Below are 26875 nucleotides of genomic sequence, written 5' to 3'. Positions count from 1 at the left end.
ACAAATTATGGATGTTTACATAAGACACATTTAAATTAAGAAATAGAGAAGAAACAAAGCTAAGTTACTCTGTAATAAACACCTACTTATTAAAGCAAAAGGAAGAGGTAAGGAGAATTTAAATGTATATGCTCCATAAAAATAAATAGCAGATAGGAAGGATTTTTTTTCTGAAATTACTTTAAGGATATCCATCTGGTCACCATAGATGAACCCCAGTCCCTTTATACATTTATGTTCCTTAGAATGCTAATTGATGTTTACTATAATGCCCTTGAATTATTTTATGGTCCTGGAATATTTCCAAAGTCTTCAAAGAAAGATTAAAGTATTATAAGTATATACATAGCAACTTGCCCTCCTGAATAGGGTGCACTTCCAATATGTGATACTTGCAATTAGTTCATTGTCTCAGGTCTACCAGCCATGCAGACCAACTGCCCTGGTGCTTCCTGTCTGAGGTAAAATGAAAGGACCAAGTGAATAAAAGATGAAAAACATAACCTATCAAGGCCGCTTAACTGCAGGATATAGGAGTGCTCTGACCTTTTCTGCATGATGTAACCAGCCAAGAAATTAGATGGGCATTTCTTCAAATCTTTACCTTTCTGTGAGGTTTTCATTCCTGTGGCATTTATGTGTAACTTCCTTGAAATGATGAAGTTGCAAACAGTGTTTTACTGCCTGCCCTATACCCCACAGAGATTAACAGGCACATCTCAGCCCTTCCACTCTATCCTAATTCATGTAAGAAATACAGGTGTGTTTGAATTCTGTGTGCTCTTGCTCTTGAAGCCTGTATGAAGCAGTTATACTAGCTAACCCAAAATTATCCACTTCTATACCAGAATACTTCCTAACTCTAACTCTGTCATCAGCCAAAGAATGTCTAAGGAGGGCAGGAGAATGATGTCAGGGCCCCTGTTCTTAGGGTCTTACCCTTTCATTTGGAAGGAAATTTCCAGTGAGGAGGAGGTTAGGAGTTTGGACTATTTCTCCTGAAATGGAATCCCAAACCATTTCCTCTGAGAGGTCTACCTCCTTGATAAACCTTGTTATAAATGAGAACATAATTCTTCAGAAATGGACACCGAAGCCTCATTAGTAGGTACGGCCTTCCAGCTCCTGAATATGTGATTCGGTGGGGTAATGGATGTTTAGATGCATGGACATACAGATGGACAAACCAATGACTGACGTAGCTGGCCAGAGATCTATGAACTACTTACTAAGGGTCAAAAGTCTTGAAAGACGTGAGACCTATGCCAAAGCAAGAGTTCACCTGGAGGTACTCACCATTCTTTGAATAACTCTGCCTCAAACCATTCTGAATTCAAATCTCCCACCTTTTTATTACTTTGTTTCTTTTTAATTCTATCTTTCCATATTGTCTGACCCTACTACTGCCTGAGCCATGGTGTTCATTACACACCAGTTGTCCTGCCTCAGAACAATGCTGATTCGTGTTTAACTGTTGCATTTATTAAACACAGTAATCATATGTCATTATTTCTGGTACTTTTTTGAGAGACAAAAGCAGTGTTTTCTTACAAGGTTAAATTCTCTTTTATGCTGAAGTTTCTGTGGGAGCTATTTACAATAGAAAATTCTATTGCATTTGATATTTATAAAATATGTTTGAAAATTAAAAGACCATACTTTAAAATAGTGTCTTTTCTTTGAGTCTTTAAGCTTAAATCCAAATATTTATTTATCATATCCAGCGTAATTAAAAAAGAGAAATTGTTTAGATGTTTTATATGACTTAATAAGTTTGGTGGCCTTAATATCAAATATAAATAACTAAAAATATATTCTAGAACTCATATTGTTCTAAAGAAAATGTATTAAAGATTTTTGTGTAATAATGAAAGGTAAAGAATGATGAAGTAATGTGACATTCAATGACATAAATGAAATCAAGGGTCCTCTATGAAAAATGCACAATAAAAAGAAAAATCATCATAGGATTGTGCATTTCCATAATACAGACTATCTTAAAAATAATTATTGTATTAAATTTTTAAAAATTATTCCTTATTAGAAGCCTTCTCCTTGCCATCTAGGCATAAAAACATCTGCATTATTTTTTAAAAAGGTTATTGCGTTAAATCTTACATGTACAAAAATATGTCATAAATAATATTAAGACACACTGACCACCCAGGTTAAGAATTAGAACACTGCTAAAACCATTGTCTCTAACCAGATGGTCCTTCCTTTCCTGTGTTCCCAGGATCTGCCCCAGAGGCAACCTCTGGCCTTAATTGTGTGTTGATGGTTACTGAATGTTTTTTTCAGGACAGCTTTATCACATATCTGTCCCTAAACAATATGTTGTTCGCTTTTGCTTGTTTCTGAACTTTATAAAAATGATTGCATATTGTAGGTAATCCATGATTTGAATTTCTCTCTTAATAGTTTATTTTGAAGATTCACCCCTTCTTTTATGTGCAGTTCTAGTTTATTCATTTCTCTGGATATAATATCCCATTATGATGGGAAGTCAATTAATGTGATACACAGTTTGGTCACCTCTAGTTATGTAGTTTTAAAAACTCCACTATGCATATTCTTGGACATGTTCCTGGTATACATGTATAAGAATTTCTCTTTAAAATGTTGGGACATAGCTCATGAAAATGTTCAACTTTTCTAGGTAGTGCCAAATTAATTTACAATAAGGTTTTGTCACTTTACCCTCCCATCATGTGTGTCCTTGCCAACACTTGGTAGTATCAGACTTCTTAATTTTTGCAAATATAGTGATTGTAAAATGATATTGCATTTTCTGATGACTGCTGAGGTTGGGCACCTTTTCATAACTTTACTATTAAATTTTTTTCTTTTATAAAGTTCCTGGTCATGACTTTTTTCATTTCTCTATTACAGAGAATTATGTCTCTGTATTTATTGGTATGCTTCACAAATTCTAGATACTGTTCTTTCATTAATTACATGTTAGAAATCTTCCCTTTTAACTTTTTATTTTTTCATTATCTTTATGGTGTCTTTTGAGGAATAGAGGTTTTTAATCATATGGTCTCATTTATCAATCTTTTTTAGTGCCTGTTGAGTTATATTTAAGAAATCCTTCCTTACCTTGAAGTAAAAAGACCCTTTCCTCATATTTTAAAAAATGTCATCTTTCGCATTTGGTCTCTGATTCACTATACATTGATTTTTAGAATATTAGCCTTATTAAGTAAGATATAATTTCCATGTCATACAATTCACCTATGTAAAGTGTGCTATTGAGTGGGTTTCAGTATGGTTCACAGAGTTGTACAACCATCACCTCCTCTCAAAAAACGTACTTATTAACAGTTAGCCATCTCCATTTTCCCCACAACACTCTGGCACTAGGCGACCACTAATCTAAATTCTATCTCTCTAGATTTGCTTGTTCTGGCTATTTCTTATGAATAGAATCATATAATACGTGGTCTTTTGTGACTGGCTTCTTTCATTCGTGATGTTTTTAATACAGCCTGTATTAGTTCTCCATTCTTTTTTTTTTTTTTTTGCTAAATAATATTCCACTATTTGTCTGTACTATAGTTATTCATTCATCAACTGATGGACAGTTTGTTTCTGCTTTTTGCTGTTATAAATAATGCTGCTATGAACATTTACATACAAGTGTTTGTGTGGAGATATGTTTTATTTCTCTTTAGTATACACCTAGGAGTAGAGAGAATTGAGTTTTGTCTGTTGTGTAAGGTAGGGATCAGATTTCATTCTTTCCCATATGAATAATTTCTTGTCTTAGCACAGTTTTTAAGCTGGTTCATCATTGCCCCCCCGCCAAAGCATAATACCAGCTCTGTCCAAAGTAACCTTGTTTCTAGGTTCACTATTACCCTCCATTAGTCAAGATGTTTCTGTTCTTTATGCTAATACTACATGGTATTAATTTCAGTAACATTATTTTAGGCCCTGATATGTGGTATGGAATGTCACACCACTTGTTCTTCTGTAGGAGTATCATGGTACTGTGCTCATTCTACACATTTTAGGTTCAGCTTGTCGTTTCTTGGAAGCTTTTGTTGAAATTTTAATTAGACTTGCATTGATGCTATTGATCAGTCTGGGGAGAACGATGGAGAGACTTTCCATCACCATGGTGTATCTCCCAGTTATTTCGATCTTCTTTAATGTCTTTCAAAAGGCTTATAATTTTTTCTTTAAAGTTTTGCACATCTTTTGGTAGACTTGTTTCTGATACTCTTGTATTTGTTATAGTTACATATGGTGTTTATAATTTTTTTACTGGTGTGTAAAAATTACAAATCATTTTTAAGCATAGATCTTTAACTCAAGCACCTTTCTAAACTCTATTATTTCTAATAATTTGTAGATTCGTTTTGCATTTTCTCTGTAGATAATTATAGGATTCATGACCACAGACAGTTTGTTTTCACTTTTTTTTTCTTGCCATATACTTATCAGTACAAGTAGTGGTAGGCATTTTTTTCTTCTTTCTGATTTTAAAAGTCTGCAGCTTCACAATAAATAATGAATAAAATTTGCTGAGCTTCTGGTAAATACCTTTCATCTGGTTAAGAATTGTCTCTTCTGGGACACCTGGGTGGCTCAATGGTTGAGCATCTGCCTTTGGCTCTGGTCATGATCCTGGGGTCCTGGGATCAAGTTCTGCATCGGGCTTCCCACAGGGAGCCTGCTTCTCCCTCACCCTATGTCTCTGCCTCTCTCTCTCTCTCTCTCTCTCTGTGTGTGTGTGTCTCTCAAGAATAAATAAATAAAATCTTAAAAAAAAAAGAAAGAATAGTCTCTTCTATTCCTATTTGGCAAGTGCTTCTGTCATGGACTTTTTTCAAATGTTTTCCTGTTTATTGTGATAACCATAAGACTTTTTTCTTTTAATACATTAATGGAATAAATCATATCATAGATTAATTTTTTACCATTACACCAACAATACTATGTCCCATCCAATTTTTTAAAAAGATTTTATTTATTCATAGAGAGAGAGAGAGAGAGAGAGGCGCAGAGACACAGGCAGAGGGGAAAGCTGACTCCATGCCGGGAGCCCAATGTGGGATTCCATCCCGGGTCTCCAGGATCACACCCTGCACTGAAGGTGGCGCTAAACTGCTGAGCCACCCGGGCTGCCCCCATCCAATTTTTAAGTGATGTATTAATGCTGGCTTAAATTTGCTAATGATTGTTGAGAGTGATCAATCTGAAATTTCCTTTTTTAGACATTTTAAATTGATGTTATGCTAGCCTTATAAATTGAGTTGCTGACTAATCTTTTTCTGTTCACTGAAAGAATGAATATGAGTGGATCATTTGTTTCTTAATAATTTGGTAGATCTAGGGGTACCTGGGTGGGTCAGTCGGTTAAGTGTCTGACTTCGGCTCAGCTCATGATCCCAGGGTCCTGAGATGGAGCTCCGAGTTGAGGTCCCTGCTCAGTGGGATGCTTCTCCCTCTCCCTCTACCCGCCCCTGACTTGTGCTAACACTCTCATACTCTCTATCTCAATTAAATAAATAAATAAAATTTAAAAAATGATAATTTGGTAGATCTGGCCAGTAGAGCCATCTGGGCTTGATATTTCATTTCTGGAAAGATTTTGACTACTGTTTAAATATTTCTAATGGATACAGGATGATTCACATTTTCCAATTTTTAAGCCAGTTTTGGTAAATTTTTATAGTTTATAAATTTTTCCATTTCATTTAAATTTCATATTTATTGGCATTGATAGATTTATGAGGAATGTTAAACTTCTCTTGCATTCTCTATAACATGGCAATTACATATTTTATTTGTATACATTACTGGACTTGGCTTACTAATACTTTATTTAGGATTTTATGTCTGTGTTCATGAATGAGTTGGCATATAATTTTTATTTCTCTTGCTATTCTTGTCATCCTTTGGTATCAATATCATGATTTCTGAAATAGTTTGAGAGTACATTTCTGTATACTCTGCAAGAGGTTATAAAGACCAGAATGATCTATCTTCTGGGAAATTTTTTTAGAACGTACTTGGAGATTATGTAAGCTTAGAGTTTTCTTTGTAGGAAGATTTTTCACTATTCTTTCAATTTACTAGTTAGATTATTTTATTTCTTATTTTTGGCAGTTTAGGTTTTCCTAGGAATCTATTTCACTTTGGTTCTCCAATGATTGGCATAATATTTTTATGGTATGCCCTTTTTAATCTGTGATGGATTTGTAGTATTTTTTTTTTAATTTTAGTGACTATCTCTTTTTTTCCAGGTAATATTGCCACAACTTTATTTTCAGCCCCAATATTGTTTATTTGTGCCTTCTTTCTTGTTTCCTTTATCAGTCTTACCAGAAATTGTTTAATTTCTTAAATTGGCTTTTTATTAACAATTGGACTTTTAAAAATAGATAGCATGTTGTGGCTACATATTTCCTTCACTTTAGTTTCATCCTTCAGGATTTGGTAAATAATATTTTCATTATCAGTCATTTCTGAGAATTTTAATTTAAATGTTATAAATTTATTTTTATTGGGAAATATGTTAATATCAATCAATTTAAAAGTTACAAAAATAGATACAGTAAAATATCTCCCATGCACCCCGACTGTTGGCACTAACTCCCTCATGAAAAAAAAATGAAAAAAATGAAAAAAAAAATGTTTTTGGTCTTCTTCCAGAAATCAATTCTAAGTACTTTAGTTTTTATCTTAATTTCATTTTGAACTATAAGGTATTTCTTTCTTTATTTTAGAAAGAGAATGTGGTGGGCGGGTGGGCAAAGGAAAGAGAGAATCTTAAGCAGACTCCACACCCAGCACAGAGAGAGCCAACACAGGACTTCATTTCACCTTCCTGAGATCATGACCTGAGCCAAAATTAAGGATCATACACTTAACCAACTGAGTCACTTAGGCGTCCTGAGACATGAGTTACTTAAAGTGTATGTTTAAAATTTTGAAGTATGTAGGGAATTATTTTGGTTTTGTTCTTACTATTTTTGTCATGGTTCCAAATTTAATTGCAGTCGTGTTAAGAATGGTTTTTGATACCACCATTGTTTTTGCAGTATGTTGACATTTAGGTTTTATGCTTGTATGTGTGTGTGTGTGTGTGAGAGAGAGAGAGAGAGAAGAGAGAGAGAGATGAAATCTACTAGAATGGTGAATTTTTCCATTTTCCCCTGTAGTTCCAGTAAATTTGTTGTATATATAATCTGAGTTTGTTTTATCACATGTATATAGTTTAGATGTATCTCTTTGGTGAATGAAATCTTTAAAAATAATAATTTAATGATACTCTATTTTGACAGTATCTTTGGTTAATATTTTACTGGCATAACTTTTTCCATTTCCTTAGTTTCAGTTTCTTCATGTCTTCAGTATGTCTCATTTAAAAAATGGATGAATTTTGATTTGTTTTAAAAATCTGAACTATCACACTCTTTTAGGTAGTAATTTTGGTCCATTTACACTTGTTGCAATTATTAATAGACCTTACTTTTTTCATCTTTCCCCCTTTTTTCTATGCTTCTTTCTTACCCTTTTTAAAATAGATTTTATTTTAAAAACATTTTTAGATTTACAGAGAAATTGAGAAGATAATATAAAAAGCTCCCATATGCCTTGTACCCAGTTTCCCCTATTACTAACATCTCATATTAGTATGATACATTGGATATAACTATGCACCAATATTGATAAATCACCTTTAACTAAAATCCATACCTTATTCAGATTTGCTTAGTTTTTAACCTAATGTCATTTTTTTGGTTCCAGGATCCCATCTAGAATATAACATTACATTTAGTTGTTATCTCTCCTTAGTCTCCTCTGCTATGATAGTTTGTCAGATTTTCCTTACTTTTGAGGACTTTGACAGTTTTGAGGAGTAACCATTAGGAATTTGTAAAATACCCTTCATTATAATTTGGAATTCTTCTGCAAGGAAGATTTGTTTATTCTCCCTCATTTTATTAATTTATTAAATCATTTATAGAGTATATTTTCATGGATATTTATTTTATTCTTTGGATATAGTCTAATCCTTTTTTCTCAAATTGTTCCAGCATTGGCCATTGGGAGGTCTTTCAGTTGGTTCCTGTATCAGCTGGTTCCATCCAGCGAGATGTTTGGATTCATCTTATGTATTTCCTGCCCATTCTTAGAATCAGTCATCTGTCCAAGGGCCACTGGTTCCTTTTATTGAAGAATGGTACTAGAACCCAAGATCTGGATGTTTGGTGTACTTGTTGCTACTGGGATGTAATTTACTGAATGTATTCTGTTTTTCCCTCACTTTGCCTGCTTTTAAGTTTTTCTCTTTGTCTTTTGTGTTCTGCCATTTCATTACCTAATATATAGATGTGGAGCTCTTTCCTTCCATTCCTTCCTTCCTTCCTTCCTTCCTTCCTCCCTTCCTTCCTTCCTTTTTTATCCTGGTTGATATTTATTCAACTCACTATTTCTGTGGATTTTTGCTTTTTCCCGTTCTGGAAAATTTTCAGTCATTTTTACATATGCTTTGTATCTTCTCTTCTCTGTCCCCTCCTTCTAGGAACTCTAGACGTATGTTAGATATTTTTATTTTACCTTCCAGAGCTTTAAACATCTCACTTATAGTTATTGTCTTCTGATACTAATATGTTGTATCCCTAGTAATTTATTAAGATCTTCCTTCTCTTTCACTATTTTTTGCTTCTGCTATGTTTAAACTGCTTTAACTCATCTATTCTTTTATTCAAAAACCTTATTTTTTGGAATTTATATTTTTTCCCCTCAAATCTAGCAATTTTTGCATAATCTCTTCTGATTTACTAATTTTGTGATTCCATCTTTTGTTTTTTAAAATATTTAAGACATAATTATTTTATCTTATTTTCTGATAATTCTCATATTTGAAGTGCTTGCCAGTGGAAATCTATTTTTGCTGACTCATACCAATGATGTTTTGTTTTTTTTTTCTTTTCTGGATTCAGTAATTTTTCTACTATGAGCTCATTTTTGGTTTATCTTAATTTATGGAAAACTTGGAGACATTAAACCAAAGAAGCTTTTCTCCAGAGGGAATTTGTTTTAGCTTCAGGCAGGAGTAAATAACACTATGGAACTGGAACCACTTTAGGCCTATTCTAGGCTCTCTGACTTAATTCTGTGGAATCATGTTCAGCTCCCATATCCCTTGTCCCTGAAGCTGCAGTACCAATAAGGACATTTGTCTTCAAAGATGTCTTGCCATTTGGGTATGCTTACTGCTCATTATCCTATTTTTGGCCCATGTAGTTTATATATGTGTGATTTTTGTTTTGTTTTGTTTTCCCTTTGGATTTTTCCCTTACTTCCTATGAGCAAAGAAAGAAAACATTGTATTTTATACAGAATCTGGTTGTTTCATCTCGAGAGGGCCTCTCAGAATATCTAATTACCAAACTACCTGAAATAACCATCCTAAACCACCAATATTCCTGTCTCTTCCTTGCCTTCAACACACATTTAGTTGCTTAGCCCTTTTAATTCTACTTCTGAAATTGTATCACCCATTCTTGTCTGCTGGCTTTCTCCTCCCTGGTATCTCTAACCCATTCCACTTTAATCTTTCTTAATACAAATTCAGTGGTATTTCTTCTCTTACTATCCCCATATACTCCTCTCTAGCATCCAGTTGAGGTATCTTATTGGTCTTCCAGTGCCTTGGTTTAATATCTTCAATGTGTGCAGCAAATCTCTCTTTTCTGAGATTTCCCCTATCCTTTGATGTTCTGTTTTTCTTCTTCCGTGCAACTCATTCTTTCTGCCTGAAATGTCCTATATTTGTCCCTGACCCCAAGTGGTACTAATTTGTCTCTTAAAGTCCACCTCAGATGCATTCAATTTTATTCAGTTTTCCAGAATTCTTCCTAGCTCAAAAAAAAACTGTTCCCTCTTTTGAACTTTTATGGCACTTTGTCTTCTCTTCTGGCTCTATGCCGTGTGTGTGTGTGTGTGTGTGTGTGTGTGTGTGTGTGTAGCTTATATATCACAGTCGAAAGTCTTTAGGAAAATTTTTTTTCTAGAAGTCACTTACAATGGCTTCTACATCATAGATGCTAACAAATAGTGAATTATATATAATTATAAATTAAAGAGTAGCACATTGGAAATATTTCAGCCAGTAGTGGTGATTGCTCATAAACTTTCTGTGAAAGTACAGAGTAACCTAATACATCAACTTATTAATGTATTGTTATTCCAAGATTACCTATAGAATAATTTTTCAATTTGCAAGATAGTCCAAATGATTCTTTCTTAACCATGAATGTGTTCCCAATTTAGCTACATTTTGCTTTCATAATTTGTATTTTTAAATTTTGTTTGGGACTGCTTTGATGATAATCCTGGCAATCCATAATCATTTATTAGGTGTTTCAAACTCTCAATTCTTCTGCCAAAATTATCAGATTCAGGGTGGTTTCAAGAGTCATTAGCTTTCCAAGGAAATTGGTGTGCATGTTTAGTGTTTTGGTGGGGTTTATTGTAATTCATCTTTTTATTATAAAATACACATAACATAAAATTTACCATCTTAACCATTTTGAAGTGTTCAACTTAGTGGCATTAAATACATTCACATTGTTGTGCACCCATCACCACATCCATCCTCAGAACTCTTATAAAATTCAAACTCTATGCCCTTTAAACGGTAATCCCCCAATCCTTCCCCCAGCCCCCAGCAACCACTATTCTACTTTCTGTCTTTATGATTCTGACTACCTTAAGCACCTCAAGTAAGTGGAATCAACAGCATTTGTCTTTTGGTGAGTGGCTTATTTCACTTAGCATAATGTCCTCAAGGTTCATCCATGTTGTAGCATAAGGCAGAATTTTCCTTCTTCCTTTAAGCTGAATAATATTGCTTCGTATGCAGAGACCACACTTTGCCTATCCATTTATCTGTTGATGGACATTTGGGTTGCTTCCATGTTTTCTGGTCTGTATGTTTTTAACTGTTAATTAAAATCAGCTTGATTAAAAGTTGTCCTTACAAAACATTATATGGTCTCATTCATTTGGGGAATATAAAAAATAGTGAAAGGGATTATAGGGAAAAGGAGAAAAAATGAGTGGGAAATATCAGTGAGAGAGACAGAACATGAGAGACTCCTAACTGGGAAACGAATAAGGGGTGGTGGAAAGGGAAGTGGATGGGGGTTAGGGTGACTGGGTGACAGGCACTGAGGGGGGCACTTGACGGGATGAGCCCTGGGTGTTATGCTATACGTTGGCAAATTGAACTCCACTAAAAAAAAAGTTGTCCTTACAGTGTTTCCTACAGATACAGCCTTTATTAATTTGTAAAATTTCTTTGTAATTCTACTCTTTTATATCAGTCAGACAGATGAAGCTTTCTAGCTCACTATTTATAATATTAAAGAAAAATGAACACATCTATTCTAGATTGATCTTGGCAGTTCCATCACTGTAGTTATCAGCACATGCTAAGGACTGAAATATTAAATACCCCAGGGAAGTCTTCAGCATTAGGTTCTTTCATTTAATGTTTATTTCTTCTATAATTAGTTGATACATTTTTCATTATAGTTTTTCTATTTGAAAACCATCATTGGACTAGTGCCAGTTTATACCAATGTGCCAGCAATTTAAAATACCGTCCTTAAATTATCATCACATTCCTAGTCAACTAATGAAAATATACAAAATTATGAACAGCAGTAGCAAGGGTGTGGAGAAACAGGCCCATGTATCCACATTGTTCACACTAGAAATGGATTCATTGTTTCTGTAGAACAATCTGGAAAAAAAAGTTAGAAAGCTATTCTTTTGACCAAAGAATTTTGATAATATAACCTAAAAGCAAAATACCAGTGTAATTTATTCATAGATGTCTCATATATAATAATGACTAATGGGAAAAAGACAAATATCCAAGAATAATATGATTAAGTAAATTACAATATCCTGCAATGATGAAATATCAAAGAGCCACTAAAAGTGACAAATACACTAATAAAAAGGCAATGAAGAAGTAAAATTAGGTATAGGAAAAGGCAAAGTAAGACCCAGACAGTGATGATACCATTAAAAATATTTTTACGTACTTTGACAAAGATAGAAATTGAGTTTGAGTTGGTGTCAGTGGTTTTGGAAAGCAAACTTTTTTGCTCATTTTTTATTTTTAATAAAGACATTATGACCTTGCAACTGTGGGAGGCAATGTTGTTCTAATCATAGAGGTGCACAATAAGAATAAATTAATAAAATACAGTAAGTTTCATTCTTTATAAAAAGTTCTTACTAGTTTGATACAGTATAGTATGTGATAAAAAACAAAGGCTTTCAAATCAGACTAACTTAGATAAAATCTTTGCATGTCTCTTTTTCTTGGACTACATGTCTTAGTCTGTTTTGGCTTCTATAACAAAATACCACAGGCTGGGTGGCTTATAAATAACAGAAATTCATTTGTCACAGTTCTGGAGGCTGGGAAGTCAAAGATCAAGGCACCAGCATGGTTGTGTTCTGATGAGGACCCTCTTCTTGGTTCATAGCTAGCACTTTCTCACTGTATCCTCACATGGTGGAAAGGGCAAGGGGTCTCTTAGTTCCTTTTGAAAAGGCGCTAATCCCATTTTATAAAGGCACTAATTACATTCTAAAGACCCAAGATGACCTGTGTCCTTAAAAGAAGAGGAAAATTTGGATCCAGAGACACAGATACACAAAAAAGCCATTTGAAGTTGGCGCAGAGATTGGAATGATGTGTCTACAAACCAAGGAATACCAAGGATTGCAAGCAGAAATGAGAAACTAGAAGGGAGGAGTGGAACAGATTCTCTCTCTCAGCCTTCAGAAGGAATCATCCCTGCCAGCACCTTGATCTCAGACTACTAATCTCTAGAACTGTGAGAGAGTAGTTGGCTGTTGCATTAAGCCACCTAGTTTGGGGTACTTGTGATCGCAGCCTCAGGAAACTAATATGCTTGAGAATTAAGAAATATGCTTCTAAATGGTTTATATAAATAAACCATTTATATAAATAAACCAGAAAATAATAAAGGAAGTTAAAAAATATTTTGAGCTGAATGATAATACTATTTATCTACACCTGAGAGATTAAACCGATACAGTAGTTGGAGGCGGATTATAGTCTTAAGTCAATAAATCAGAAAATAAGAAAGGGTGGGGGTGACTGGGTGATGGGTACTGAGGGGGGCACTTGATGGGATGAGCACTGGGTGTTATTCTATATGTTGGCAAATTGAACACCAATAAAAAATTATTAAAAAAAAAAGGACAAGAAGAAAGTATAAAGATAAATGAGTTAGGGACACCTGAGTGGCCCAGCAGTTGAGCATCTGCCTTTGGCTCACAGCATGATCCCAGGGTCCTGGGATTGAGTCCCACATCAGGCTCCTTACATGGAGCCTGCTTCTCCCTCTACCTGTGTCTCTGCCTCTCTTGCTGAGTCTCTGATGAATAAGTAAATAAAATCTTTTTTTTCAATATTTTTTTTGTTTTGTATATTTTTTATTGGAGTTTGATTTGCCAACACATAGCATAACGCTCAGTGCTCATCCTGTCAAGTGCCCCCCTCAGTGCCAGTCACCCAGTCACCCCATCCCCCTGCCCACATCCCCTTCCACTACTCCTTGTTCGTTTCCCAGAGTTAGGAGTCTCTCATGTTCTGTGACCCTCTTTGATATTTCCCACTCATTTTTTCTCCTTTCCCCTTTTTTCCCTTTCACTATTTTTTATATTCCCTGAATGAATGAGACCATATAATGTTTGTCCCTCTCCGACTTACTTCACTCAGCATAATACCCTCCAGGTCTATCCACATGGAAGCAAATGGTGGGTATTTGTCATTTCTAAAGGCTGAGTAATATTCCATTGTGTATATAGACCACATCTTCGTTATCCATTCATCTTTCGATGGACACCGAGGCTCCTTCCAGTTTGGCTATTGTGGACATTGCTGCTATAAACATTGGGGTGCAGGTGTCCTGGCGTTTCACTGCATCTGTATCTTTGGGGTAAATTGCCAGTTCGTAGGGTAACTGTATTTTGAACTCTTTGAGGAACCTCCACACAGTTTTCCAGAGTGGCTGTACCAGTTCACATTCCCACCAACAGTGCAAGAGGGTTCCCCTTTCTCCACATCCTCTCCAACATTTCTTGTTTCCTGTCTTGTTAATTTTCACCCTTCTTACTGGTGTGAGGGGGTATCTCATTGTGGTTTTGACTTGTATTTCCCTGATGGCAAGTGGTGCGGAGCATTTTCTCATGTGCTTGTTGGCCATGTTTATGTCTTCTTTGGTGAAATTTCTGTTCATGTCTTTTGCCCATTTCATGATTGGATTGTTTGTTTCTTTGCTGTTGAGTTTAATAAGTTCTTTATAGATCTTGGATACTAGCCCTTTATCTGATATGTCATTTGCAAATATCTTCTCCCATTCTGTAGGTTGTCTTTTAGTTTTGTTGACCGTTTCTTTTGCTGTGAAGAAGCATTTTATCCTGATGAAGTCCTAATATTTCATTTTTGCTTTTGTTTCCTTTGCCTTCATAGATGTATCTTGCAAGAAGTTGCTGTGGCCAGGTTCAAAAAGGGTGTTGCCCGTGTTCTCCTCTAGGATTTTGATGGATTCTTGTCTCACATTTAGATCTTTCATACATTTTGAGTTTATCTTTGTGTATGGTGCAAGGGAGTGGTCTAGTTTCGTTCTTCTGCACATGGCTGTCCAATTTTCCCAGCACCATTTATAGAAGATACTGTCCTTTTTCCAGTGGATAGTCTTTCCTGCTTTGTCGACTATTAGTTGACCATGGAGTTGAGGGCCCATTTCTGGGTTCTCTGTTCTGTTCCACTGATCTATGTGTCTGTTTTTGTGCCAGTACCACACTGTCTTGTTACAGCTTTGTAGTACAACCTGAAATCCAGCATTGTGATGCCCCTGGCTCTGGTTTTCTTTTTCAATATTCCCCGGGCTATTCGGGGTCTTTTCTGATTCCACACAAAGCTTAAGATTATTTGTTCCAACTCTCTGAAGAAAGTCCACAGTATTTTTATAGGAATTGCATTAAATGTGTAAATTGCCCTGGGTAGCATTGACATTTTTACAATATTAATTCTTCCAATCCGTAAGTATGGAATAGTTTTCCATCTCTTTGTGTCTTCCTCAATTTCTTTCAGGAGTGTTCTATAGTTTATAGGGTATAGATCCTTTACCTCTTTGGTTAGGTTTATTCCTAGGTATCTTATGCTTTTGGGTGCAATTGTAAATGGGATTGAGTCCTTAATCTCTCTTTCTTCAGTTTCATTGTTAGTGTATAAAAATGCCACTGATTTCTGGGCATTGATTTTGTATGCTACCACACTGCCAAATTGCTATATGAGTTCTAGCAATCTTGGGGTGGAGTCTTTAGGGTTTTCTATGTACAGTATCATGTCAACTGCAAAGAAGGAGAGTTTGATTTCTTTGCCAATTTGAATGCCTTTTATTTCTTTTTGTTGCCTTATTGCTGAGGCTAGGACTTCTAGTACTATGTTGAATAGCAGTGGTGAGAGTGGACATCCCTGTTGTGTTCCTGATCTTAGAGGAAAGGCTCCCATGAGAATGATATTTGCTGTGGGCTTTTCATAGATGGCTTTTAAGATGCTGAGGAATGTTCCCTCTATCCCTACACTCTGAAGAGTTTTGATCAGGAATGGATGCTGTATTTTGTCAAATGCTTTTCTCTGCATCTATTGAGAGGATCATATGGCTCTTGTTTTTTCTCTTGTTGATATGATCTATCACGTTGATTGCTTTATGAGTGTTGAACCAGCCTTCCATTCTGGGGGTAAATCCCACTTGGTCATGGCGAATAATCTTCTTAATGTAATGTTGGATCCTATTGGCTAGTATCTTCTTGAGAATTTTTGCATCTGTGTTCATCAGGGATATTGGTCCATAATTCTCCTTTTTGGTAGGGTCTTTGATTTTGGAATTAAGGTGATGCTGGCCTCATAAAATAAGTTTGGAAGTATTTCATCCCTTTCTGTCTTTCAGAACAGCTTTAGTAGAATAGGTATTGTTTCTTCTTTAAACGTTTGATAGAATTCCCCTGGGAAGCCATCTGGCACTGGACTTTTGTGCCTTGGGAGGTTTTTGATGACTGCTTCAATTTATTCCCTGGTTATTGACCTGTTCAGGTTTTCTATTTCTTCCTGTTCCAATTTTGGTAGTTTGTGGTTTTCCAGAAATGTGTCCATTTCTTCTAGATTGCCTAATTTATTGGCATATAGCTGCTCATAATATGTTTTTAAAATCGTATTTCCTTGGTATTGGTTGTGATCTCTCCTTTTTCATTCGTGATTTTATTAATTACAGTCTTTTGTCTTTTGTTTTTAGTAAGGCTGGCTAATGGTATCTATCTTATTAATTCTTTCAAAGGACCAACTCCTGGTTTTGTTGATCTGTTCCACAGTTCTTCTGGTCTTTATTTCATTGAGTTCTGTTCGAATCTTTATTAACTCTCTTCTTCTGCTTAGTGTAGGTTTTATTTGCTGTTCTTTCTCCAGTTCCTTTAGGTGTGAGGTTAGCTTGTGTATTTGAGTTTTTTCCAATTTTTTGAGGGATGCTTATATTGCAATGTATTTCCCTCTTAGGTCTGCTTTTGCTGTATCTCAAAGATTTTGAACGGTTGTATCTTCATTTTCATTAGTTTCCATGAATCTTTTTAATTCTTCTCTAATTTCCTGGTTGACCCTTTCATCTTTTAGCAGGATGCTCTTTAACCTCCACATGTTTGAGTTTCTTCCAAATTTCTTCTTGTGATTGAGTTCAAGTTTCAAAGCATTATGGTCTGAAAATATGCAGGGGACAATCCCAATCTTTTGATATCGGTTGAGACCTCATTTGTGACCCAGTATGTGGTCTATTCTGGAGAAAGTTCCATGTGCACTTGAGAAGAATGTGTATTCAGGTGCATTCAGATGTAAAGTTCTATAAATATCTGTGAAATCCATCTGGTCCAGTGTATCATTTAAAGTTCTTGTTTCTTTGGAGATGTTGTGCTTAGAATATATGTCATTTGCAGAAAGTGCCATGTTGAAGTCTCCCAGTATTAGAGTATTATTATCTAAGTATGTCTTTACTTTGGTTATTAATTGATTGATATACTTGGCAGCTCCCACATTAGGGGCATAAATATTCTTGATTGTTAGGTCCTCTTGTGGGATAGATCCTTTAAGTATGATTATAGTGTCCCTCTTCATCTCTTACTACAGTCTTTAGGATAAACTAATTTATCTGATATGAGGATTGGTACCCCAGCTTTCTTCTGAGGACCATTTGAATGATAAATCGTTCTCCAACCTTTCATTTTCAGGCTGTAGGTGTCCTTAGGTCTAAAATGAGTCTCTAGTAGACAGCAAATAGATGGATGTTGCTTTTTTATCCAGTATGAAACCCTGTGTCTTTTGATGGGATCATTTAGCCCATTCACGTTCAGAGTTACTATTGAAAGATATGAATTTAGTGTCATCATAATACCTATTCAGTCCCTGTTTTTGTGAATTATTTCTTTGGGCTTCCTCTTTCTTTTACAGAGTCCCCCTTTATATTTCTTGCAAAGCTGGTTAGGTGGTGTAAATAAATAAAATCTTCTAAAAAAATGTGTTAAATACTGAAAATAAATCAAGAGAAGGAATATAAAGTAAACCCAAGAATATAGCATGCATCATGAAGTAAGATCTGATATCAATGAAATAAAAACAAAAATACCATAGCAAATACTAGATGAATCTTAGGAATATAATGTTGAATATTTGAAAAAGCACATTGCATGAGAATACATTTACATAGTACTCCATTTACATAGATATTTGAAGCAAATAGAACTAAACATGTTGTATATGGTAAAACATTCTAGGTAGAATTTTATGTCTAAGCTAGGAGAGAATGGCATGGGATGGGAGAATAAGTGATGAGGGTAAAGAAAGAGGGAAGGAAGGAGAGAGAAAGGAAGGAAAGAGTGAACTTGTATGTTAACCTTTTGCGATTCTCCTTTTATGATTTTTCCCATTCATATCCTCTACCCATTTTTCCATTTTTAAACACAAGGTTATTGCTGACATGGAGGCCCAAGTTCATAAGCTGAGAGAAGAGCTGATTCACGTGAACTCCCAGCGGAAACAGCAGCTAGTAGAGCTCGGTCTTCTTCGTGAAGAGGAAAAACAAAGAGCTGCGAGGGACCACGAGACTACTGTCTACAAACTGAAGGCTGAGTCAGAAAAGATGAAGATGGAGCTGAAAAAGACTCATGCTGCTGAGACAGAAGTGACTTTGGAAAAGGTGAGCTATCTAGCTGAGTTTGTACAGGCCCCTGAAACCTGTGCTTGGACCACACTGCTGCCACCTTGCACCTAATCTCAAAAATGTGGTAGGCATAGAACTACTGAAATTTACCAACTGTTCAAATGAGCAATTTAACTATCTTGCTATATGTTTAAGCTCCACAAAAATAATCCAGGGAGTTAGATTTCCTATTTTCCCTTAATGTCCATGGAGAGGATAGTGTGGAATATCCCATTCCATAATGATTAAATGCACATTGTGATAAAACAATGTGTAATATTGTCCAGTATTGTACTGAGTAGGCATATTTGGGCTGTAGCCCTAAGTTTTCCTAGGTTAAGTCTAGGTTTCAGATCTTTCTTCAGTTTTCTAATAGTCATTTCTCTATTTCACAATCTTTTGGAACTTTGTAACAGCATAATGTAAATGATGACATAGTTTCCCAGATTACTATTTCAAATTAAGGAAAGTTTCTTTTGAATTGATACATTTTTGATATATATGTCAATATAATGTTTGCACATCTTGGGTTGACTGAATTTCCAGGTACAATCTCAAATATTCTTTCACTGTTCTAGAAAGGAAGAAACTTTTTAATTGGGTAGTAAATGTGAATTGCTATTAATCATAGCAACTATCAGTTGCCTTTTTAGTTCCTTTAGACCAATCTAATCTTGAGATCGAAGAACTTGAAAATGGTAATCTAAGAATCTTCCAGTTCTGCTTACTTTTTTTCACCTTTTCTTCATCTTTAAATGTTATGCCTTCATAAAACACACACCACCATTCTAAGCACTGCTCCATTAGTTTTACATGGATTGTGATCCTAAGGTGCTTCTTTTATAGTATCTTAATTTATCTGAGACTCAGATTTCAGCAGACTTTGCCCTTGGCAGCATAGTTCTGAACCCAGAAATAAATAAGAAGAAAATTCTAAAGAGGCAGAAGTGAGCCTGGCTTCTTAGAGGAAAGCAAGAAGGCTGATATGGCCAGAAATGGAGACCAAAGAGAAGGAGGAGAAGGAGGTAATGAAGTCAGGGAAGAAACCTCAGGGGATGAACCTCAGGGTTTTTGCTCTGACTCTCTGGGAGTCAGGAGGCTTCACAGGTTTTGAGCAGTGAAGTAGAATATGTTGGTTCACATTTGAATAGGATCTCTCTGTGCATGCTGAGAAGAGACTGAATTGAGGACAAGGAAGGAAGTAGGGAGACTAGTTAAAAGGCCACTGCCAGAACTTAGACCAGTTGACAGAGGCTCTGCCTGGGCAACAGCAGCCAAGGGTGAAACCTGATGAGAGTCAGATTAGTTTCTAAAGGTGGAACTGATGGCATCCTCTATTGGTTCTGATGTGAGGCGGAAGACAGAAAGAGAGAGGCATGCTGTTGAGCAGTCAAGGGTGATTCCGAGGAGACTTGCTGGAGCCAGTGGACCAATGGAGTCAGCCTTCTGGCAGCTGAAGGAAGATGGCTGAAGCAGGAGGCAGGGCCACTGGCGGTGGGTTCCAGTTGAGATGCCTTTTACACATCTTAGAAAAGTTCCTTATCTGGACAGTTTTACCCTCCAACGATAGCAGATCAATGAGACTGATGAAGAGTGAAAATAGTATTCTCTCTTTTGACTCTTTTTTTTTTTTTAAGACTTATTTGTATATTTTAGAGGGAGAGCATGTGCAAGCAGCGGGGAAGGGCAGAGGGAGAGGGAGACAAGCAGACTCCACACTGAGTAAAGAACCCCATGCAAGGCTCTATCCCAGGACCCTGAGGCAAAATCACATGTTGAATGCTCAACCGACAGAGCCCCACAGGCACCCCTCTCTCTGGCGACTCTTATCATGCCTTGCCTTGGCTCCATTTGTCTCTGCCAACAGCTCGAGGTATTTCTAAATGTTCTTAAATGGCATGTGTACCAGTGCATACTAATTTAAGGAAATTGGACATAACAAAGCCAGACTTATAAAACATACAAGTTTGGCCTTAATTTTCTTTCATTACATATTCACATTTCAAATGTGTCTCTTTAGTAGAAGATGAACTTTTTCCAGTATAGGTTTATATGTGTTGTAACTAATTAGCAGGTTACAGAAAATGAAAAAAAAAATCAGTATTAGAAACCATTAGTGATTCATTTGGCAAACATTTCTGGAAACTCTTCTATAACCCAGAAAGGCATTATCCCAGACACTGTGGGGATACACAGGAAAAAGAAAAAAAAAAGGCACTGTTCTCAAGGAATCATAAAATAATAGTGACGCCAAGACATACACAGGTACAAAAATGACTATGATGCAAGGTGGAGTGTGAATTGGGGGAAATTATTCCTATTAAGGTAATGAGGGAAAATTAACTGGAAGAGATGTTGTTTTTACTAGATATCAGTAATAGATATGCAAGATGGCATTCTAAGCCAAAGGAATAACAACAGCAAGAGCAAAGCCATTTACATGCATGGCATAGAGGTTAATCAAAGGGAGTGATTAGTTCAGGCTAAAAGATAGCTCGAGATCACTGAAAGTCTCCCAAACTGTAGTAGTATTTTAGCTTCATTGGGTAAACAATAAGGAGCTGCCAAAAGTTGTTAAGCCCTGAATGTCAAGATTCAAGTGTTTCTTAGGAAAATCTTTCAGATGCCCTCTCAGTAGGAGTTGGTGGGGACCAGATTCACGCAGGCAGGAGGCCCCTGAGGGCACGTTTGAGGAGCTGGAGGGCAGTGAGAGCATAGCAGTGACAAAGGGGACATGTTTGAAAATCATTTCAGAAATGGCATTGATTATAGTTGTGAGGTTGATTAGACTTGTGAAATATAACCCGACTGTTCATAAATCAGGAAGGTAGAAGTCTGGTTTGGGGAGGAAGAAGGTATGTACCGCGATGAACTTGTTGGCTTTGAAGTGCCTCTGCTCTGCCCAGCTGTGATGTTCTCTAGCTGTGGAAAGAACGTTTGTAGATAATCATAAGAGAAGGCAGGACTGGAACAAACAGCTGTAAGGGTCACCCACAGAGAGGGCCTGTTCAAGAGAGGGTTACAGGAAGAAAACAGGCAGCTGTGAAGGAAGAATTTCATTGAAGAGGTCAGGGAGGAAACAGTCAAAGAAGGGTCCTCAAGGTAAGAGGAATCTGAGAAGAATGTATTTTCATGGAAACAAAGGAAGAGAATATTTAGAAAGGTGGATTTTCAAGAATGTGACAGAAAATCAGGAAGGCTGAGGGTGGAGGAAAGGTCCCGGGATTTGAAAGTGAGAAGTCATTGATGATCTTGGATAGAGCCCTGAAAGGAATACTGTGGACAGAAACAGAGTCTCAGTAGATAAGTGTGGCAGTGGAGATTCGTGAATATGTCTGGTATTAAAAGGAAGGTGTAGTTCTTAAGGGAGTATATTTTTAGGCTGAAATTGTGTTGCAGTACACAAGAAGAGACTAATGGAGAGCTATTGCTTAGTGATGCAGAGAGCCATAGACACCGGAGGGCCACCACCTGAGGCAGGAAGGTGTGGATGGAAGACCAGCACAGGCCCACCCTCACTCCTTGGCCACAGGCATCCAGCCTCAGGAGACCTTGGCCTGTTCCTGGAGTAGGCCTAGTGCTCTCCTTCCTCCAGGCCTTGACACCTGCCACCCCTCTGTCGGGATGTTCTTCCCCCAGATTTTCTGTGGCCATCTTCCTTCTCCTCACTCTGTACTGCTCCATATCCTTCCCTGACCTCTCTCTCTAAAGTTGTGTCCAGCTCTACCACCTTCAGTGGTCCCATTGTCTTCATAGCTCATCTCATTATCTGGACTCATCTTTTCATTTTTCTGATTGTTTATTTTCTATTCATCCCCATCCCCCACATTAGAATATAAGCTCTTTTAGCAGGACCTTGTCTGCCTTGTTCACTTCTGTACGGCTAGTGTTTAGAAAACTTGGCACCTGATAGGTACCCTCCTAGCATATACTGAGTGAGTGAATTATAGGAGCCATGACTTCCAAGGAGGGAGGAAGGAAGGAGAGAATTGGTAAAGATACAAGGGGGTCTGTGGTGAGACTTGCAAGGACCTTCTATCTGATATCATCTATGCTTTTAGTAAAGAATAGCATTCTTATGAGTAAGGAATTCCAGGAGAAGTGAAATAGCCAGGCTTTGGGCTGGGCTGGAATGTGGCTAGAAGGAAGCAGGTGTAAGGGAATTTGCCCAGATAGAATTGGAGTTCTGCAGATACAGAAGGGAGGATGGCAGCATGAGTCTGGAAGAATGGAATGCTCCTGAATTGAACTGAGAACCCAAGTAGCACAAGAAGATAGAAATGGTGTTTTAGCATGGTAGCACTTTAGCCCCCATGGTTAAAGGGGCCAGCAGGGTTCATCAGGACATAGGAACGTGTTGGCAGATGGAGAGTCTGGAGAAAGGGATGAGAGCATTACCTAGGCTAGTGTTCAGTGCCATGAGTTTAGTTTTTGTTGAGTTGGTGGAATTAACCAATCCCAAGGTCCAATGATAAAATACAAGTGCTGAGCTCTTAATGTGAAAAGCAATTTGTATTTCTGATTGACAAATGTTTTTACTTAACTAATGAAAGGAGTTCAGCATTTCTAAGTGCAGGAAGACCTGGCTGAGTTCCCTGAAAGCAGTCCTTGTGAAATGCTGGTTTCTAAAGCCCCAGGATCATGCGTTGGCGTCTCCTCCAAAGCAGACACTGATAAATGTTGAGAAAATGAGAGAATGATGATGAACTGAGAAATTCAGCCTAGCTATGGGAATGGTAATATGAATAAATAAGACATTGGTTTTGATTCATCCACATTTGATTTCAACCCATATAAATACTTTAGATGAGACAGGATACATCTTTATATTCACATCTTTTTTTTTTTTTTTTTTTTTAGTGTGGTAATTTCTTCCATGTTACTTAGTAAACTAAATGTATTGCATAAAATATTTTTCAGACATAGTTTTATTTTTTTGTACACGCATCAGTAGAGTTCTTAATATGACAACCTGAATTAACACTAGTAAACTGGTAGAGAATCCTGTTGCTGCCTGTTGTGCGATTGTGAGTGCTACTTGAATTCTTCTACTGTATTTTATAAAAGGTTTAATGTTTTATCATGTTTAAATCTGCAAACTAAAATGTTTGCCAGAAGCTCAGAATCCTGTCAGAATTGAGGGGTTTAGAAATTAATTTTCTCTCATAAAATTGAGGTTCAGAGAGGAAAATAACACCAGAATAATAAATAATCTGGACAGAACATTCCCTGTTGGTCTGGGTTGTGCCACTGGACTTACAATGTTGAGGATATGAAGGAATCCCTGAGTCCCTACCTGTGTCTCTGTCAGCAGCAGCTCAGGCCTTGCCGACATCTTCGGTGGCTTTAAAAGAAGCATGAAATCCTCCAGCAGGTCACAAGACATGAAATAGAGATTCCAAAAGAGTCAGTGATTGACATTTGCAAAGTGAAAGCTTCTTTTCTCACCTTTTAAAAATCTTTTTAAACCAAACTGAAACAGAGTCCACAAAAAACATGAGCCTTTGAAAAATTAGACTGTTACTAGGTGATGGTAGTGGGTCATTTTCAGAAGTTTGATTAAAACTTTGGTATTTATAATTTACCATTGTTTCAGAAATCTACTCAGTTATTTTTTAAATAACCTTTCTTGAAATAAGAAGCTATTTTAGAAAATATGGGAAACAGAGAAGTGTAAAATTTCCTGTTACTACCACCAACTAGAGATAACCAATAGTGATAATTTAATGTATGTGTAAAATTGCTATGTGAGTTTAGCAGACTGAGATCACACTAAATAAACAGTGCAGTGTTTTGCTTTTTTGAAAAGTCATACAAAGAATATTCCAATGTCATTGGAGATTCTTTGAAAATATAGTGTTCGTTGTTTCATGATATTCCATTTTATGGATGCAGCATAGTGTATTGGAGTATTCTCTTATTTTTAAACATTTAGCTTTTAAAAAATTGCCTACATTGATGCAGAGATGAACATCTTCATATGTATATTTTTGTCAACATTTCCATTGTTTTTGTCTTAGGTTAAGATCCCAATAGAATTAGAGGGTCAGATCGCTTTTCCGAAAAGTTGTACTATTTTATATTTTCCACAACAGAATATCCATTTTATCTAGCCAATCCTTACCACTAATACTTTTCTTTAATTTTTGGTATTTTTTTCTTAAAAATAATTTGTTGTTCTTAATTTACGTTTTAATATTTTTTTTAATTTTTTATGATAGTCACAGAGAGAGAGAGAGAGAGAGGCAGAGACACAGGCAGAGGGAGAAGCAGGCTCCATGCACTGGGAGCCCGATGTGGGATTCGATCCCGGGTCTCCAGGATCGCGCCCTGGGCCAAAGGCAGGCGCCAAACCGCTGCGCCACCCAGGGATCCCTCTTCTGTTAGTGTTCTAATGTTTTTCTTATCGCCTTACAGGATGAAAAAATTCTTACCTTTGTGGCAGATATTTTTGGTGCTTGCCTTTTATTATCATTTAACTTTATGATACACAAAAGATCTTATTTGTGTTTAGTGTAAATTCATCCATCATTTCCTTTGTGAATTCTCTACTATAAGTAGTTATTGTAAGCTTCACAAAATTTGAAAACATATTAAAAATTAAATATTTAAAAATATAGGAGCACATCAAACATTTTCCACACCGTACTCTACTGAGTAGAAAGCACTTGTGAAACTGACATAGCATTTACCAGCTTGGGTTCCTGGTCTGTAATTTTAATAGTGTCTGAAGGATTATACTGGAATTGTGCCAACCTGAAGTCATTAAAAGGCTTTGAGCAACAATTCAGCATCTTTTTCAAATTTAAGAAAAGCTCCATATGGCATAATTATTCAAAGCTAAGGTCATAGAAACTACTTAAACCTTTGAAATTTATAATTAAAGGATTAATATTAACTTATGAAGACATTGTCATTTTGGCTTAAAATGGATTTCTAATCTCAATTCTGTTCCCTTTGCTTTGATCTTTTCCCTGACTTTTTCCTTTGCTAAAAATATGAAGTTTTATATCCTTAAAATTTTAAATTAAATATTATCCTCAAACAGTTCAGACTTACAAAAATTGATTGACAAACAACATCCATCTCATTTTTATATAATTTCACAAATGTTGATGAATTTCTAGTTGGCATTTGCCTGTGACTGCAGCTTGATAGAATGGACCACAGTGATACATCTCAAAATAACAGTAAATTGATTCACAAAAGAAAAACATGCACAAATGACAATTTGGAAAACCATGAGTGTGTACATAATTTGAATGTGATGAACTGGTGTTCATTTATATCAAGGTTTAGAATTTTAAAGTGTCTTCAGAGTACCTCCACTGTAAACCTTCTTGGAGTGGTGAAAGCGGCTATGGCCTTGTTTCATACCAAAGCTAAGACTTTTTTTGTCATTTTGACAATATCTACAAAGCAGTCAAAACCAAATATTTTATTTTATTTTATTTTATTTATTTTAAAGATTTTATTTGTTTATTTATGAGAGACACATAGAGAGAGGCAGAGACACAGGCAGAGGGAAAAGCAGGCTCCATGCAGGGAGCCCGATGTGCGACTTGATCCCGGGACTCCAGGACCATGCCCTGGGCTGAGGCAGGAGCTAAACTGCTGAGCCACCCAGGAATCCCCCTCAAACCAAATATTTTAGTTAAATCAGTTTATGTATCTCCTATGTAACAGGAGGAATTGTGTGTTTCTTAGAGACACAGTTTTGCATCTATCCCCAGCTCTCTCCTACTTTTTGTGGTTCTGATGTGAGGCACCTGTTTCACAATGATTCTACTAAATAAATGCTGGAATAATGTCTGGGGTGTCTGTTTATTAAACAAAAAGAGCCCCTATTGGATATTTACATTGTCAAGCTTTTACCATCCCGACCTGAATGCAGGGCTGCGGAGCTCAATGCAGAGAGCAATGGGCACTCCCTACTGAATGCAGCTCTCGCTGTTTCCCAGAGAATCTTTTGCTGATTCTCCCTCTGCCTCTTTGCTGCATATTAAAAAGCACTTTTATTTCCTGGCAATCTGGGAGAGCAGATCAATAGCTTAACTTCAAAGTTGAGTTTCCTAGGCTTAGATAGCTATGTTTTACTTACAGAAAATTTAAAGCAGTATAGTCTATGTTAAGGCTATTTCATAATAAAATCTAGAAGTGTAAATTTATTTTTAAAGTAAATATTTACAATTTATAAGGTCAGCCCTCCCTTGCCTTTCTCTGACCTAACTTTCTAATATTCTAATGGCATCATTATAAATGTAAGTCCTGCCATTCACCAGAAGTTGTTGGTTTTATCCTTTAGGGTTTTCTTAAGGGAGAAAATTTCTACCTAGAATAAAGGGAAGTTATCTTAGGTCAGGGTAGCAAAAGATGGTATTTTGACTTGAGAAGCTGTTGAAAACGAACAATTTATTTGGCTTCTTCAGAGATTGATATCCCAACTGAGAGAACTGAGAGTAAAATAAGCAGGTATTTGTGCCCAAAGGTACACACACTTGTATGTGTGTTCATTTTGGTTTTTGTGAGTTTCTTTGGTATGTGTTGTGTGTGTG

The 26875-nt window shown here is 36.3% G+C and overlaps 1 protein-coding gene across 10 annotated transcripts in view; it reads left to right on the top strand.

Annotated features, from left to right (window-relative positions):
• The window catches only part of CEP112 (centrosomal protein 112), a 400571-nt gene that overhangs the window by 228443 nt on the left and 145253 nt on the right, over positions 1 to 26875 (top strand). For all 10 annotated transcript variants that reach the window (XR_012009149.1, XR_012009150.1, XM_072781073.1 and 7 more), the window contains one exon: positions 18087 to 18317. Coding sequence is in view for 8 of the 10 variants with exons in the window: in XM_072781073.1 (XP_072637174.1) it covers positions 18087 to 18317 (231 nt within the window). In the remaining 2 variants the exon portion in view is untranslated. The remainder of the gene's footprint in view (positions 1 to 18086; positions 18318 to 26875) is intronic.

This window comes from Canis lupus, chromosome 16 (assembly GCF_048164855.1).
Source record: "Canis lupus baileyi chromosome 16, mCanLup2.hap1, whole genome shotgun sequence".
Taxonomy (NCBI): Eukaryota; Metazoa; Chordata; class Mammalia; order Carnivora; family Canidae; genus Canis; species Canis lupus.
Note: the sequence above shows the minus strand (reverse complement) of the source record. Positions and strands in the feature narration are given on the sequence as shown.